The 17964-nt window shown below is 38.4% G+C and overlaps 1 protein-coding gene across 5 annotated transcripts in view; it reads right to left on the bottom strand.

Moving 5' to 3' along the window:
• The window catches only part of Sclt1 (sodium channel and clathrin linker 1), a 123456-nt gene that overhangs the window by 43357 nt on the left and 62135 nt on the right, over positions 1–17964 (bottom strand). For 4 of the 5 annotated variants that reach the window (XR_015046761.1, XM_021157911.2, XM_021157908.2 and 1 more), the window contains 3 exons: positions 12684–12861; positions 7432–7530; positions 3002–3073 (listed from right to left, as the gene is read on the bottom strand). Coding sequence is in view for 4 of the 5 variants with exons in the window: in XM_021157911.2 (XP_021013570.1) it covers positions 3002–3073; positions 7432–7530; positions 12684–12861 (349 nt within the window). In the remaining variant the exon portion in view is untranslated. The remainder of the gene's footprint in view (positions 1–3001; positions 3074–7431; positions 7531–12683; positions 12862–17964) is intronic. The other variant, XM_085835917.1, reaches the window with a different exon arrangement.

The following is a 17964-nucleotide window of genomic DNA, read 5'->3' as shown; positions in this document are numbered from 1 at the left end:
AAAGTAAGGCCACCATAATTGTCAATTTCAAAAAGTGACTGACACATTCCAGGATTCCAGAAATTGCCTTTGGCTATATGATATCAAGGAATTCATAAAGTAAGTAAGAGGCAGAGGCTATAGTACCCATTGGAGAAAAAAATGAGGATTTTTGATATTACAGGTTCTCTTTTCATGTACTAATACCAAATATTTTGCAAGATGAGCTAGACATTGTCACAATGTCCCAAAGGAAACATTTGGCATAAAAGGTGAATAAATTCTAAGTTAAGTTTTCTTTATAAAGTAACCAATACCCAGGGAAATTTATTAGCATGAGCATTGAACAATTGAAACATTTACACTTAAAAGACTTCATGTATCGAACATTTTACTTAGTAATTTAACAAGTATATCAGCTAATCAATATGATTATTTTGCCAAGATACTAAAACATAATCAACTAGTGAGTTCTTCACAATTATTCTTCTATTTATTTGAGAGTAAGCATAGTTTTATAAGTCATGCTTTGGTGAACCTGCTTTGTTGACAGTATACCACTAATAATGTTCAAATTTTCGCAATTATATCAGAGGCCTACCTTGCTGATTTCAAAACTTAAAGTAAGGTTTTAAACTATGGCTCAAACTTGATTACTTCGAACCAATACAAATCATGTGTGACTTTCTTTTTGCTAAAATAGAATTCAAGTTTGTCGGAAACATAATTTTAATGTCCTGTACATATTCATATATATGTTAAAGTACTTATCTATAAAAGGTTTTTGTTTTTCAGGGGAGGAAATGTTTTTCATAGTCTCATTACATAGCCCAGGCCCTACATATATTCATATACATGATAAGGTACTTATCTATAAAAGGTTTTTGGCTTTTTTGGGGGGGGGTGGGGAGAATGTTTTTCATAGTTTCATTACATAGCCCAAGCTGTCCTCAAACTTGAATTCAAGATCCTTCTGACTCTCTACCTGCTAAGTGGTAAATTTCATGATGCTAAATTTGTGACTTCTGCTATGTTCACAATACCACTCATGTGACTTTAACATATACCTGTGCTGGTCTGTCTTTGTCAACTTGACACAAAATGGAGTTACCTAGAAAGAGACTTGCAAGGAGAAACTGCCTCCATCCAACTGGCTGGCTTGTGGGTATGTCTATGGGAACACTTTCTTGAGTAATGACCAGCAAACTGTAGGTGCTGGCACTCGGGACACATGGTCCTAGGTTGTCCATGAAAGCAGGCTGAACAAGTCATAAAAAGCCAGCAAGCAGCTTCTCTCCATGGTCTCTGCTTTCATTTCCTGCTTCCAGGTTCCTGCCTTGAGATCCTGCCCTGGATAATGGACTACAATTTATAAGCGAAAATAAATCTCTTCCTTCTCAAGTTGGTTTTCTGTCAGTGTTTTATCACAGCAACAGAAAGTAAACTAGGACAATATGTCAATTCCAAAGTTGGATCATACTTCTAGATCTAGGAAGTGTCCTACAAAGACACTTATAACTTATAACTATGCATATATCTATGCCTTTACCTGAACCATTATATTCCAATGACATGAAGTGATGATGGTTCAAACGGTATTTGATTAACCTGGGTTAAAAATGAGCAAAACGCTATGAACTTTCCTCTTAGCACTGCTCTTTCACTGTGTCCCATAAATGTGGGTATGCTATACCTTCATTTTCATTAAGTTCTAGAAAGTCTTTAATTTCTTTCTTTCTTTCTATTTTTTTAATCCCAAATGTTGCTGTATGTGGGACATGTTCTTCTACAGAGGCTGCCTTGCCTGGCCTCAGTGGCAAAGGATGCGCCTAGCTTTGCAGAGACTTGAAGTGCCAGGGTCAGGGGATACCCAGGGAGGCCCCCACCTGCTCAGAGGAGAAGGGGATTAGAGAGGGATTGTGGGAGGGGGTGACTGGGAGGGGGCAGTGAACAGGATGTAGAGTCAATAAGTTTAAAACAAGTAAATTTAAAAAGAGAGATTCAAAAAAGAATAAAATAAAATAGAAAAGCTGAAATATTTATAATTATAATACTAGTTCTATTAAGTGCCCTGTAATATTAAAATAAAACTTTATTAGAAACTTTTCTTATCACCACTTATATACCTGCTTTTGGAAGAAAATTAAACTTTCATGCATTTCTGAAATATTTCCAAGTTCATACTTTATAAAGGGTTAGCAGTTATTCAAGCTGATAGCATAGAGGCCACACTTATCAGTCCCTATGCAAACAAAATAGAAATCACTAAAAATGAGAGCCTACGCCTTTGCTCCATTTGGACATTCAAAAACAGCTACACATTATCTGTCTTTGCTGTATTCTCACAATATGGACTTCCATTTTTATCATTTTTATTTGATTACAGATAATACTAAATTTCTCCTATTGCTTCTTCAGTGGTGCACTTCTTACATATCAGTTTTTGTAGTTTCCCTTGCTACTGATTTCTATTTTTATTATCCTATTATTTGAAGATATTTTCCTGTAAAGAGCATGGTTGCACAAATGGTCACATGTTCAACAAACACTAATGCACACATTTATTAGAATACACAAGTTACTGCTAAATTTTATAACAGATTAAAAGTGATGGATTCATGAAAAGTGTGCCTGTGAAGTTTTAAATGTCTATCTCTAGTCAAATGAAACTCTTTTCTTCAACACCCCCTTGTACCCACGCCTACTCACTCTTGTTTGTAGGAAGCTTTACTAGTGTCTTTCTTCCTCCCTGGTCTCCCAGATCAACCCAGCATATGGCAGGAAATGTAGTTGGTTTAGTGGTTCTGTGTTTTCTGTCAATGACAATAGAATGTGATGGATGCCACCTGTTCTATTCTTCCTACTAAATTTAGCCAAAGATAGCAAAACATCTCTGGAAATTTATTTTGTTTTCTAGCACCTAGCATAGGTCATGGTTTAACAAATGTATATGGAACACACATATTGACCTTTAAAACAAGGAATATTTGGAGAAAAATACTAACAAGGTCTTCTAACATACCATCTGAAGGGCTGAGAGTTCTTCCTTTAATTGTGAAATCAGAATTTCATATTGTTTTTTTGTGCTTTCGACCTGTGAATTAAGACATAATTTAGGCAAAGAATAAAAAATGATTACTGACAAAAACTTAGGATGTTTTAATTTAAAAAGAAACATAACTTTTATGGCATAAAAGGTAAATAAGCATATAATATATGAAATATCTAAGAATTGGTCATGAGCTATGTGTAGTTAGCAGGAACATAGGTGGCTGAGGCAAGGGAATTTTGTTTGTCCTGCTTGGACTATATATATTGAGTTCAAAGCTAAAAATATATGGATTAGACTGGACCAGACCAGACCAGATCAAATCAAAGGCTGCACCTGTAGCACTGGCTTAGTTTATACAAGGCTCCAGAATTGTTGTAAGAATCGAGAGAAGTGGATGACATATACAAAAGGACAGTGGCTGTCAAACATTTTGGTCTCAGGGTCCTTTTACACTGTAAAAACAGAGCTTCTGTTTATTATGCATTCTTTCTACTAACATTTTACTATTATTAGAAATAAAAGCAGAAAACCATAATTTTTATCATTATCTTTCCCAAATAATTTAATCATTATTTTAGATAGCATAATTAACTTTTTAATTATTATTACTTTTTTATTGGATATTTTCTTTATTTACATTTCAAATGTTATTCCCTTTCCTGGTCTCTCCACCCCCACAACCCCTTATCCCATTCTCCCTCTCCCTGCTTCTATAAGGGTGTTCCTCCACCTCCCAACCCATGCCCACCTCTCCACCATCAGTCCCCCTACACTGGGGCATCTATTGAGCCTTCATAGTACCAAGGACCTCTCCTCCCACTGATGCATGACAAGGCCATCCTTTGCAACATATGCAGCTGGAGCCATGTGTACTCTTTGGTGATGGCTTAGTCCCTGGGAGCTCTTAAGGGACTGGTTGGTTGATATTGTTCTTCCTGTGGGGTTGCAATCCCCTTTTGGTACTTTCTCTAACTCCTCTATTGGGGACCCCACGCTCAGTACAATGGTTGGCTGTAAGCATCCATCTCTGTATTTGTAAGGCTCTGGCAGGGTTTCTCAGGAGACAGCCTTATCAGGCTTCTTTCAGCATGCATTCTCAGCATTTACAATAGTGTCTGGGTTTGGTAACTGTTTATGGGATGGATCCCCAGATGGGACAGTCTCTGGATAGCCTGCCCTACATCTTATCTCCATATTTGCTCCTGTGAGTATTTTGTTTTCCTTCTAAGAAGGACCGAAGCACCCAAACTTTGGTCTTCCTTCTTGAGCTTCATGTGGTCTGTGAATTGTATCTTGAGTATTTGGAGCTTTTGGGTTAATATCCACTTATCAGTGAGTATATACCATGTGTGTTCTTTTGTGATTGGGTTACCATACTCAGGATGATATTTTCTAGTTCCATCTATTTGCCTAAGAATTTAATGAATTCACCATTTTTAATAGCTGAGCAGTACTCCAATGTGTAAATGTTCCACATTTTCTGTATCCATTCTTCTGTTGAGGGACATTTGGGTTCTTTCCAGCTTCTGGCTATTATAAATAAGGCTGCTATAAACATAGTGGAACATGTATCCTTGTAATATGCTGGAACATCTTTTAGGTATATGTTCAGGTTTAGTAGTTCTCTGGTGAAATTCTTGGGGTCACTTAAGTATACTATCATATCATCTGCAAACAGTGATATTATGACTTCTTTCATTTCAATTTGTATCCCTTTGATCTCCTTTTGTTGTCTAATTGTTCTGGCAAGAACTTCAAGTACTATATTGGATAGGTAGGGAGAAAGTGGGCAGCCTTGTCTAGTCCCTGATTTTAGTGGGATTGCTTCAAGTTTCTCTCTATTTAGTTTGATGTTGGCTACTGGTTTGCTGTATATTGCTTTTAGTATGTTTAGGTATGGGCCTTGAATTCCTGATCTTTCTAAGACTTTTAATATGAAGGGATGCTGAATTTTGTCAAATGCTTTTCAGCATTTAATGAAATGATCATGTGTTTTTTTTTTTTTTTCCTTTGAGTCTGTTTATGTAGTGGATTACATTGATGGATTTCTGTATATTGAACCATTCCTGCATTCCTGGGAGGAAGTCTACTTGATCATGGTGAACCATCGTTTTGATGTGTTCTTGGATTTAGTTGGCAAGAATTTTATTGAGTATTTTTGCATCAATGTTCACAAGGGAGATTAGTCTGTGAAGTTCTCTTTCTTTGTTGGATCCTTGGGTGGTTTAGGTATCAGAGTAATTGTAGCTTCACAGAATGGATTGGGTAGTGTTCCCTCGGTTTCTATTTTGTGGAACAGTTTGAAGAGTATTGGGATTAGGTCTTCTTTAAAGGTCTGATAGAATTCTCCACTAAACCCATCTGGTCCTGGGCTTTTTTTGGTTGTCAGACTATTAATGACTGTTCCTATTTCTTTAGGGGTTATAGGACTGTTTAGATGGTTTATCTGACCCTATTTTAAGGTTGACACCTGGTATATATCTAGAAAGTTGTCCATTTCATCCAGATTTTCCAATTTAGGTGAGTATAAACTTTTGTAGTAGGATCTAATGATTTTTGGATTTCCACGGTTTCTGTTGTTATGTCTCCCTTTTCATTTCTGATTTTATTAATTTGGATATTGTCTCTGTGCCCTCTGGTTAGTCTGGCTAAGGGTTTATTTATCTTGTTGATTTTTTTCAAAAAAAAAAAAAAAACCCAGCTCTTGGTTTTGTTGATTCTTTGTATAGTTTTTTTTTGTTTCTATTTGGTTGATTTCAGCCCTGAGTTTGATTATTTCCTGTCGTCTGCTCCTCTTGAGTGTATTTGCTTCTCCTCCTCCTCCTTCTTTTTTTAGAGCTTTCAGGTGTGCTGTCAAACTGCTAGTGTAATCTCTCTTCAGTTTCTTTTTGGAGGGATATAGAGCTATGAGTTTTCCTCTTACCACTGCTTTCATTGTGTCCCATAGATTCTGTTATGATGTGTCTTCATTTTCATTAAATTCTAAAAAGTCTTTAATTTCTTTTTTCTTTCCTCCTTGACCTCCTACTCTTATCATTGAGTAGAGGGTTGTTCAGCTTCCATGTGTATGTGTCTTCCATTTGTTTTGTTGGAATTTAAGACCAGCCTTAGTCCATGGTAATCCGATAGGATGCATGGGATTATTTCAACCTTCTTGTATCTGAGGTCTGTTTTGTGACCAATTATATGGTCAATTTTAGAGAAGGTACCATGAGGTACTGAGAAGAAGGTATATTCTTTTGCTTTAGGATGAAATGTTCTATAAATATATTATATCCATTTGATTCATAACTTCTGATAGTTTTACCGTGTCTCTGTTTAGTTTCTTTAATAAAATATGCTGAAATTATAGGCTAACATGAATGAAACTTCAATCAGTCTTAAAATTCAATGTATTTCAATTGATCTTAAGATTAAAAATGCAACTAGAATGCTAATACAGGATAAAATACTTCGATAAAATATTTTTACAAAGGTCGTGAAAGCAATATTTTTTATAAGTTAAATATCCTCTAAAGTGAGTCTTTAGAGTATTGAGTGGTATGGTTTAAAGTTAGAACATTCTCACCCTAATATCTATGGAAGGTCATTTCAGGAAGGCTTAGGATAAAAAGGCTTTCGTTTGACTCTGTCTCAAATTTTTACCTTGATAAAATATCTAATTTCAATCAGTTAGTAATAAAGCACAGTCACACATCATGTAACAACAGAGTCCACTATGAGAAACATTGTTTAGGTAGTGTGGTCATTGTGAATATCAACAGTATAGGTACACAAACCTGGGAGGTTGAGGATTCATGGGCTATAAATCTGTTATAGCATGGTTATATACAGAGTAAGATGCACACAGTGGTATCTGTCTACCCAAATGTGTTTCAGCCTGAAAAGGTACCGTAAAAATATGAGGAAACAGATGTTTCAGCTTGAGTATAATTTTATGAGATAACTGTCATCATACATAGCTTGTTCTTAACCAAAGTGACCTTATATGGCATGACTAAAGCTTATTTCTAAGGGATATAGTTGCAATGGCTTTGTAAAAACTACCATTTAGTTGTTTGAAAGAAAGCAAATATGTTAACACTATGTTTTTAAATCATTAAAAAAAAGCACTTGAAATTGTAGTTCACTGAGGAGAAAAATTATATTGAGCATAGAGAATATAGGTAAGAAGATACCCCACTGTTTATGAAGCCAAAGACTATGTAGTACATTACACTATATCCATAGCAGTTTAATTTTAAGGAAAGAAATATCTCTGTTTTTAACTCTTACATTAATAGTTTCATATATAGTTCATGTGAATGCACACAGAAGAACTTTAATTTTAAAGTATATAAGCAGCATTTATTCTTAGTTAGAACTAAAATTTTGATTTTACATATAACTAAACTTCTTACCTCTTTCCTTGCTTTGATAGCTGCATCTTGTATAAGCTGAGACATTGTTTTCTTCATTTTTTCTCTGTCAACCTCTTTTTGTTTCTCTTCAAGGAGAATCTTCAGAAGATAATCAAAGCTATCATACATAATTTCTCTGGGAAGGTAATGTACTCTTTGACAGCAATGTCACATTCTAGATTTCTGAAATGCTTCCACTGGAGGACCTTGTATAAGCCACACGAATGATAAAGAGTTTCCCCAGCATTACCCACCTTTTCCTAATTAAATCCTTGCTATGCATTTGAGCTAGTTTCCTATCATTTTTCTTATCTTGACAACTGAAAGTCCCAGGGCCATTGTAAAGTTTTCTTCCTTTAAAGTCCCACACAGAGTAAGCCACTATCTATGGGCATTCAACCTTTGGACAAATCTGTTTGGCTTACTTAGTAGTATTCAAACTATGGACTTCACTACTTCAGACCTCAGTCACAGCATACATATCACTATACACTTTATCTCTCTCAGGTGTTCTCATCTCTAATCATTTTCATTTCCACTAAAAAATAAAACTGATAAAATCTTATCAGTTTTATCAGTCTGTGGAGTAAAACTCTAAAACTTGCTTATATACAACCCGTCTCCTCCTACTGTTTTTTTTTAAACCCTTTAATTCTTTGTGAATTTCATATCATGCACCTCAATCCCAGTCATCTCCCTGTGCCTTTCCCTTTATACCTGCTCTCTGCCCTGCAACCTCCCCACCAAAAGACAAAAGACAAAAAACAAAACAAAACAAATAAAAAAAGCCAAAGGTCTCGTTGTTGAGCTGGAGCATGTCACATTGTTCCCTTGTGTTCACACTTCTTTACTTGCACATGTTCATTGCAATGAGTCACTGGTTTGGGTTGAGGCCTCTGGCTTCTGCTATACAATCAAAAACTGGATCCTCACAGAACTCTTGGATATCCTGATGTTGCCTTGTGCCAAGGAGATCCTGCAGCTTTGGATCTGCGGGACTGGCTCCTTAACATATTACAGCAGTTCATAAATGGGGTAGATATTGGCGAGGGCCAACTAAAAGGCTCAGAATTTGCTCTGAATGGTAGCTGAGCTGGTCAGCCCATCAGCTCTCCCATACTCACAGGGCTAGCTCACTCACTGCTGCAGTTGGCAAGGGGGCAGAGCCAGCACTCCAGTCTTTGAGGCAGGCTTACCCTCACCCATGCCAGCAGAGCCAGCTCTTCTGTGCTGCCCAGTTGAGGTACAGAGCCTGCTCTCCCGAGTGTTTCAGCAGGTGAAGGTCTTAGACCCAGCTCTCCTGCATGCATGCAACATGTGGGTAAGGGTGAGGGTGGGGGCTCTCTTACAATTCTAACCAAACTTTCCTACCATGAGCTCCACAGCCACTCTCTACCAAGTCAATTTCCAATGATTCATCCTTACTTTATTGAGGCCCCTTGAGATAATTGATTCCTTTTGTCTTCTAGTGTGTCATTCTTTACTAGGACCACCAGTAAATCATGGTACCAGCTTTCCTCATGTTAGCCCATCACATCTTTTCATAATGTCATTGGCTCTTCTTCTTAATACTAGACTGTTCAAGACTCAGTTCTAAGTGTCGGTTTCTTTCTGAGCAGGGAGCTCCTCTAATTAAGTCAGATTAACAACCCCACCCCATGGCCATCGACATACAGTGAATGGATGACCATGTGTTCTGACTCACTCATCCTCAAAAGAAAATATACACATTCTCATCTGTTTCTTTGTGAGGTTTAAATAAGAAAGATAGTGAGAAATCCTCTTTTTATACACCTCTGAGTCCCACAAGTGCTGCCCGTATGTTCATGGGTTTAGGGACATCCACTGAAGCATGGATTATCTGCCAGGGTCCATGTCCCCAAAGAAAATTGATTACCTGTACCCTAGCATCATTCAACTGACAATGTTCCTTAACTAGGGCTGGGGCTTCAGAAGCCCCTCCCCCATTGCTACTGGAATTTTGGCTTGTATGTGTATACACAGACAGATGACTCATTTAGGGCTGAGTCCTCCAAAGTCGAGGGTTCTCTACATTCTGCCCAGATGTGAGGCTCTGCATTAATTGTGTCCACTGCAAAAAGAAGCTTCTCTGGCAAAAGAGCAGCGCTGAAGTAGGACATGAAGTTGGTAAGGGAGATTTGGGAGATGTTGGGAAGAGTTGGAGGAGGGGAATAAGAATGGACATGATTAAAATATGTGTATAGAATTAAAAAAAAGATTGTGAGACTGAATAGCTATTATGACTTAATAACTTTGAAGAACATGAGATAATGAGGAATAGGGCTATAGACTGCTTGTTATCAGATTATGTGAATCCTTAAAAGGCTTATAGGTTAAGAGTATTTGATGCTCTTGAAGAAGGCCAAGGGTTGGTTTCCAGCATCCACAATGTACCTAACAACTATCTGTAACTCCAGTTCTAGAGGATCTTATGCCCTTCTTGTGGACTCTGTGCATTGTACACCCATGTTGCACAGAAATACATGTAGGCAAAATACCCATATACATAAATCAAAAAAGGTAAAGTGTTAAAAAAGAGGAAGAGAATCCTTGGTTTTGAACAAACAACTACAAGATGGAAATCCTCTAACAATTAAGAAATGAGTCAAGAGGGAAATTATTATAATAGCCATAGGCTGCTTCTGAAGGATTTGCTGCCTTAGGACTGAAGTGAGAGACAGGTGGGTACTTTTCTTCATCATACGCCACATAACATGTGATAAGTGTTTATACAACTATGCAGCTGAGGGGAAAGACAAATAACTTTGTCCTGGTTTTAAATCTTCTGCTAACTTGTGTTGTTTTGAACAATTTACAAGCATAATATGTAGACTGTGGGTAGAATACATTTACTTTTGGTGGTACTAACGTTAAATCCAAGGACTTACATGTGCTAGGCAAATATTCTGCCACTGAGCTATATCTTAAGACCTAGTGTATACATTTCAACTGTTCCAAGAGTAGAGAGACAGAATTTAAGTCACAGATGGGAACACTAGGGGAAAGGCATAAACTCTTCAGGCATTCCAGTTTGGATTTGAAGAGATAACTCCTTTCTTTTTCTTTTTTTGAATCAAGGTCTTACTATATAGAGTCCATTGGTCTAACTTCACTATCCTCCTGGTCCACATCTGGAATTGCAGGCATTTGGCACCTCACCAAGAGTTTTACTAGGTTAATAAAATCTAATTTACACGTTTTGCCTTTTAAGTATCTCTTTTGAAAAATCTAAATAACATGTGGTATTTCCTTTATACCCATGCATTTCCTACTGGAGTATTCTGCACATATTTTATAGTATATAAATTCTGGTATATGCATTAATGCTATAGTGAATTCTACAAAAAAGGGTTGTAACATTAAAAAATTATCTACTCTCTGTCTTTTATAGATTATACCCATTCAAATGGAAACAGCTCAAGACAGCATGGTCCAAGATAATATAGAAATCACAATGGTTAAAGGGTTGAAAAAAAAGGCATGAGTTGAAGAATCCATCTAATCTTTTGTACCTTTAACTCTGCCAATTAAGCTTCTGCTTGATGAGGAGACTGTACAGGTAAAAACTAAACAAACATGACGAGTACCTAATTGAGTGCACTCTAGCAAAGTACTATGATGGTACAGAGGATGCAGAATAGTGACTCAGGGTATGGGGACATAACGAGTCTGATACTAGGGGCCATGGCTCTGCCAGCACCTGACTAAGATAGATACAGAAACTCACAGCCAACTATTGGCTCACCTGAGGACCTCAATGGAGGAGTTAGAGAAAAGACTGAAGGAGCTAAAGGGGATGGCAACCCTATAGGAAGAACAATATTAACTAACCAGATCGCCCAGAGCTCCCAGGGACTAAACTATCAACCAAAGAGTATGGAGGGACCCATGGCTCCAGCTGCATATGTAGCAGAGGATGGCCTTGTCTGGCATCAATGGGAGGGGAGGCCCTTGGTCCTATGAAGGCTTCATGCCCCAGTGTAGGGGAATGCCAGGGTGGTGAGGTAAGTGCTTGGAGGAGCACCCTCATAGAAGCAGGGAGGAGGGATGATGGGATGGGGAGCTTGCGGGGGTGGGGGAGGGGTGGTGGTGGTGCTGGTAGTGGTGGTGGGGATTGGGAAAGGAAACAACCTTTGAAATGTAAATAAATAAAATGACCGCCCCATACACAAGGGCTGGAGAGATGGCTCAGAGGTTAAGATAGTTAAGAGGTCCTCAGTTCAATTCTCAGCAACCACATGGTGGCTTATGACCACCTGTAAGGAGATCTGGCGCCCTCTTCTGGCATGCAGGCATATATGCACACAGAATACTATACATAATAAACATATATATATATATTTTTTTTTTTGTTTTTTGTTTTTTTTGTTTTTTTTTTTGTTTTTTTCGAGACAGGGTTTCTCTTTATAGCTCTGGCTGTCCTGGAGCTCACTTTGTAGACCAGGCTGGCCTCGAACTCAGAAATCCGCCTGCCTCTGCCTCCCGAGTGCTGGGATTAAAGGCGTGCGCCACCACGCCCGGCTGTAAACATATTTTTAACACCATTGCATACACTAGCAAGATTTTGCTGAAAGGACCCAGATGCGGTCTCTTGTGAGACTATGCCGGGGCCTAGCAAACACAGAAGTGGATGCTCACAGTCAGCTATTGGATGGATCACAGGGCTCCCAGTGGAGGAGCTAGAGAAAGTACCCAAGGAGCTAAAGGGATCTGCAACCATGTAGGTGGAACAACATTATGAACTAACCAGTACCCCAGAGCTCTTGACTCTAGCTGCATATGTATCGAAAGATGGCCTAGTCGGCCATCACTGGAAAGAGAGGCCCACTGGACTTGCAAACTTTATATGCCCCAGTACAGGGGAATGCCAGGGCCAAAAAGTGGGAGTGGGTGGGTAGGGGAGTGGGGGGGGGGAGTGTATTGGGGACTTTTTGGATAGTATTGGAAATGTAAATGAGGAAAATACCTAATTAAAAACAAAACAAAACTCCCCCCAAACAAAACAAACAAACAAAGTCTAATACTTAAATACTATTTTTGATAATGACTGACATGTTAGCATATTTTATGATATTACTTTTACCATTTAAAATACAGCATAATTATCTGGTAAAGGGAAGTGTCATTTGTTTCCTACATTTATTCAGTAGCTGCTGATCCTTTCATTGTTAGGGCCTGTGGGGCCTGTGGGGATCTTATTATTTTATAAACATGCTTCCATGTTTTCTTACCTGATTTTGTTTAATGTTAGCTTCTTCTAAGAGCTGCATGCTATTTCTGGCTCTTGAAATAGCCTCATATTTCTCATTTTCTGATTCACTACATTTTGCTTGTAGTTCTTTGATTTGCTTTTCCAAATTTGTTTTTCCTGTTTTTAGTACATTGGCTTCTTCAATTGCTACACACAATCTAGAAATTAACCACAATATGAAAGTTAAATATTTTTAAAGGGAAGAAAGGACATATGAAGTTTACTAAACATCACTATATGATGGTAGTATGCTTGTTATTTTTACATGTATTTCTCATTTAAACCTTGCTATAGTTCTATGGTGGCGCACGCCTTTAATCTCAGCACTTGGGAGGCAGAGGCAGGCAGATTTCTGAGTTCGAGGCCAGCCTGGTCTACCAAGTGAGTTCCAGGACAGCCAGGGCTGCACAGAGAAACCCTGTCTCGAAAAAACAAAAACAAAAACAAAAACAAAAAAAAAAAAAAAAGTAGATTTTACAATGGGTATTCTAAACAAAATCATACCATGGTCAGCTTTTGACTAAGATAATAAAAAGAGCAGCAGAACTGAGACAAGATATTTTGATTCTAATTGTGTGATGATCCCTTTGGGTTTTGGTGTCTTTAATTTTGTGAAAATTTCATAGATGTATACAATGTATCCTGGCCATATGGATCCCCTATTGCCTTTGTCCAGCTCTCTTTCCTCCCTCCCTCAATAGGTTTTCCATCTACTGCCTAATTTCATCTGCCCCCCCCCCAACAAAGTACAATTAGTGCTTCCTATATGGAAATATGTGTAGGATCATTTCCTGGGATGTGGTAAACCTTCCAGTGGCCTCCCCTAAAAGAAAAGTCAATCTCTCTTAGCGAATACCAAATGTCACTCCTCCATTTCCCTTCAGAAAAGGGCAGGCCTCCCAGGGGGATCAACCAAATGTGGTATATCAAGGTGCAGTAAGATTAGGCACTTCCCTTTATATAAAGGCAGGACAAGGCAATCCATTAGGAGGACAAGGGTTCCAAAAGCAGACAAAAGTGTCAGAAACAGCTTCTGCTCCCTCTTAGGACTCCAACAAAACAACAAGCCACACAATTACGACATATATACTGAGAGCCTAGGTAAGGCCAGTGCAGGCTTTTGATTGTCGTTTTAGTCTCTGCGAACCCCTGCAAGTTCAGGTTTGTTGATTCTGTGGTTTTTCATGTGATATCCTTGACCCCTCTGGTTCTCAAAATCCTTTCCTCCCTATAGGTCTCTGCATCTGTTTGTATCAGTTGCTGGTTGAAGCCTCACTGATGATTATTATGCTAGGCTACTGTCTATATTGTCTTTTTTTGTTTGTTTTTTCTGCTCATGTTTGGTACTATCATAGCTCTCTGGGCCATCTGGCCTCTGGTTTCTGGTCTTCCCCACACTGTTAGGGTCTCTCTTGGCATGGTCTCCCATGCTAGATTTTTTTAACTGGCTTGATCTCCTGTATATCTTGTACAGGCAATCACAGTGGCTATGAGCTCTTGTAACAGCTATGTCATATCCAGAAGTCTATCTTTTATGGTACACTTCCCCATATATTCTTCCTGTCCCATTTTCTGTGATGTTCTCTGAGCTTGGGAGTAGGGGTTGGGTAGGGATGTTTATATACTTGTCCTACTGACTGCTGAGAATTCCCAATTGCTTATTCTCAGGACTTTGCAGAGTTATGAGTCTCTGCAGTAATCACCACCTTCTGGAATAAGCAGCTTCTCTGACCAAGGTTGAGAGCAGCTTAAATCTGTTGGTATGTTCAGTCTTAGAGGATTTCTGTGCATAACAGATTACAATCATAGATTTGATTTTCAGATATAAATACAATGCGAATTCATAGACTGTGAGTATTTACTCGTTTATAGGTTATTAATGACAATTTTCAAGCTCTTCAATGTAACACTAAGACCTGGATAGAACAACAATATTCTAGATTAAATGTTTGTAGTAAGATAGCAATTTAAGACAAGGCTATAGAATATATTTAAAAAGGTATCTCAGATCTTCAAACATAATAAAGTTATTTCTAAAAAAAAAAAAAACTGAAGGAAAATTAGCTATATTTTCTCAAGAACTTTTTCCCTTGTGTAACTACTTTTTTATTCAACTTCATTGTTCTTTTATTTTCTGCTTTAAAATGGAAAGAAAATTTGATTCTGAAACTAAGAATGGTTATGCCGTCTTGGGGAAAGGTAAAGGCAGTAAAAACTTCCTCATATATGAAAAAGATGGCTTACTGTTTCCAAAATTATTCAGTATGTGCTTTAGATTCTCTACCTTATGTTTTTATTAGCTGAAGTTACTTTTTAGACAGTGTCTGTTATGCATCCAAGCCTGGCCTTGGACTCATGAACTCTGGTTTTTCAGCGCCTATACTATCTCCTGTACATCTCTTCCCGAAAGGGATACGCATCTGGTTTCCTGAAGCAGCATCTGTTTTGCTCTACCAAACAACAATCCCAGGATATCATCAGACAGCACCTGAAGCCTAGGGCAGTCACTTCCCCACCTGCCCGAGGCTCTCATCGACACATTCACAAAAGGCCATCATTTATCATTTGAGAAGTGTATATAACTATTTCTGGTTTGGAAGATGTTACCTGGAGTAACTGGCCACTCATGTATAATTCAGAATTGACTCATTCTTACTCCTCTTGATATGAGAGCTTTGATTTACTGTCCTCACATAGGCTATGAACCTTTTTGATATCCCCAATAAGACCCACTCTTCATTTGTTATCTACCTGTGTGAAACTGCTTCCTATTTTTTTTTAAGCATTCCCCATTATGAACATACTCATGAATGCAAAGCCTGAATAATACAATTCTTTGAATTTGTCTGGTGCTTTTGGTCTTTTAGAGTGTTGTAGAGTCCTTAAACTACCTAACCAAATTGTCAATGAAAAAACTGAAATTGTATTTTCTTTTAAATTATGTGACTATGTGTGTATCTTTGTGTGGTTTTGTATTATGTGTACGGGTGACCATAGCAGCTAGAAGAGGGCATTGAATCCCCTTGGACAGCAGTTACAGGTAGTTGTGAGCTGTTTAATGTAGATGCTAGGACTAACTTTGGATCCTCTGAAAGAGAAGCAAGAGCTCTTAACTGCTGCTTTGTCATCCCTCCATTATTAAACAAAAAGTCCTACCTACATTATATGTTCAGATCACTTTCACACTACTTCCCTTAGAGAGAGTGCATTCTCTTTTTCTAAGAGTATTCAATAAGTATTCAGAGCATGGTGAAAAAAATGGTTTCACCTGTGGTCATATAAGTTGCTTTAGAGTGTTAAATTTTTTCTTCAGGGTATTAGAGATGTCTCAGTGGTTAAGAGCACTGTTGCTCTTCAAGAGAACCTGGGTTTAATTTCCAGTACTCGTGTAGTAGCTCAAAACACTAGTCCTGGGGAATCCTATACTTTCTCCAGCCTCTGTGGGCACGAAGCAGAAAAGCAGTACATAGACATATATGCAAGCATAACACCCATAGATACAAAGTTTCTTTTCTTCAAATAATGCAGGGAAAATTATATTTAGCTTCCCTGGTATGTATCTCAATTATATCATAGATATCTCAACATTATCCCTGTTCAGTAGGCATACATACCTCTCAAGGCCATTCAAACCATAACTATCAAAGACAAAGCTGCTTACTATTTCTCTTTTTTTCTCTCTCAGATAAAATCTATTGATTCCTTTAGGGGTCACACCCATTTTCTTCTGCCCATTTTAGCTATTCTAAATCTTAAATGGCAAAATTCTTAGCATAAACAGTGCATGTTAAAGTTAAGATAGGCAGACATATTATTGTCAATTTTATTATCATGAATATGTCAATAATGAAATTTTATTAAATATGTAATTTACTCATTTTATAAGTAAATAAAATCATTAAAGTACTTGGAATATATATTTATATATATTTAACATCATTTTTAACATGGCCAATAAAAACCCTTAAAGGAGTGTTATGGTAAAAATATAAGCTATGAGGGTCTGGGAAGATGTCTCTATCAGTAAGAGCTGTTTCTATACAACCATGAGGACCTGTGTTTGATTCACAGTACCTACTAAGAGAAGAGCCAGCTGTGGGAGTGTGCTCTTGGAATCTGTTGCTGTGACAACAAAGACAGGGGATACTTTGGGTTTATCAGCCAGCCAGGCCACACATATGGGAGCTCTAGGTTCTAGGGGAGACTGTCTCAAAACCTATAGTAGAAAAGAACAGAGGAAGACACTTGAGGTTGACCTCTGACAGACAACAGAGTCTGAGACAGCCCCCTGCTCCAGTTGTTAGAAGACCCACATAAAGACTAAGCTGCACATCTACTGCAAATATATAGGGGGGTCTATGCAAGCTCATGCATGCTGGTTGCTGGTTTAATCTCTGTGAGCCTCTATGGGCCCAGGTTAGTTGACTCCATAAGTCTTGTGCTGATCTTGACCCCTCCAGCTCCCTCAGTCCTTCCCCTTACTCTTCTACAAGATTCAACAAACCGCACCTAATGTTTGGCTGTGTGGAACATCTAATTCCATCAGCTGCTAGATGAAGCCTCTCAGAAGACAGTTATGCTAGGGTCCTGTCTGCAGGTATAGCAGAGCATCATTAATAGTGTCAGGGGTTGGCTCTTTCCCATTGGGTGGGATCTTAAGTTGGGCCAGTCATTGAATGGCCCTCTCTTAGTCTCTGCTCCACCTTTATCCCTGTACATCTTATAGGCAGAACAAATTTTGGGTTGAAGGTTTTGTTGGTGGGTTGGTATCCTCCTCCCTCCACCAGCTACAAGAGGTGGCTACTTCAGTCTCCATATCCTCAGATGCTAGGAGTCTCATCTAAGGTCACCCCCATAGACACCCAGGAGCCCTCCCTGTTGCAGACTCTGTCTCATTCTAGAGATGCCCCTCCCCCCCCCACAATTTCCATTTTCTCTCCCATCCCTATCTGCCCCAATTCACATGCCCGATTCCCAACCCAGATCCCCTCCCCTCCCAATTCCCTCCCTCCATCCACCTCCAATGTCTAATTAATCTTTCTCCAAGTTAGATTCAAGCATCCTGTCTTGGACCCTTCTTATTACTTAGCTTCTTCAGACCTGTGGATAGTAGCATAGTTATCCTATAATTTGTGGCTAATGTCCACTATGAGTGAGTACATAATATGTTTGTCTTTCTGGGTCTGGGTTACCTTTTTCAGGATGGTATTTTCTGGTTCCATCCATTTGCCTGAAAACTCAGGACCTCTGGAAGAACAGTG

This window comes from Mus caroli, unplaced genomic scaffold (genome assembly GCF_978045245.1).
Source record: "Mus caroli unplaced genomic scaffold, Mus_caroli_1 scaffold_3, whole genome shotgun sequence".
Classification (NCBI taxonomy): Eukaryota; Metazoa; Chordata; class Mammalia; order Rodentia; family Muridae; genus Mus; species Mus caroli.
Note: the sequence above shows the minus strand (reverse complement) of the source record. Positions and strands in the feature narration are given on the sequence as shown.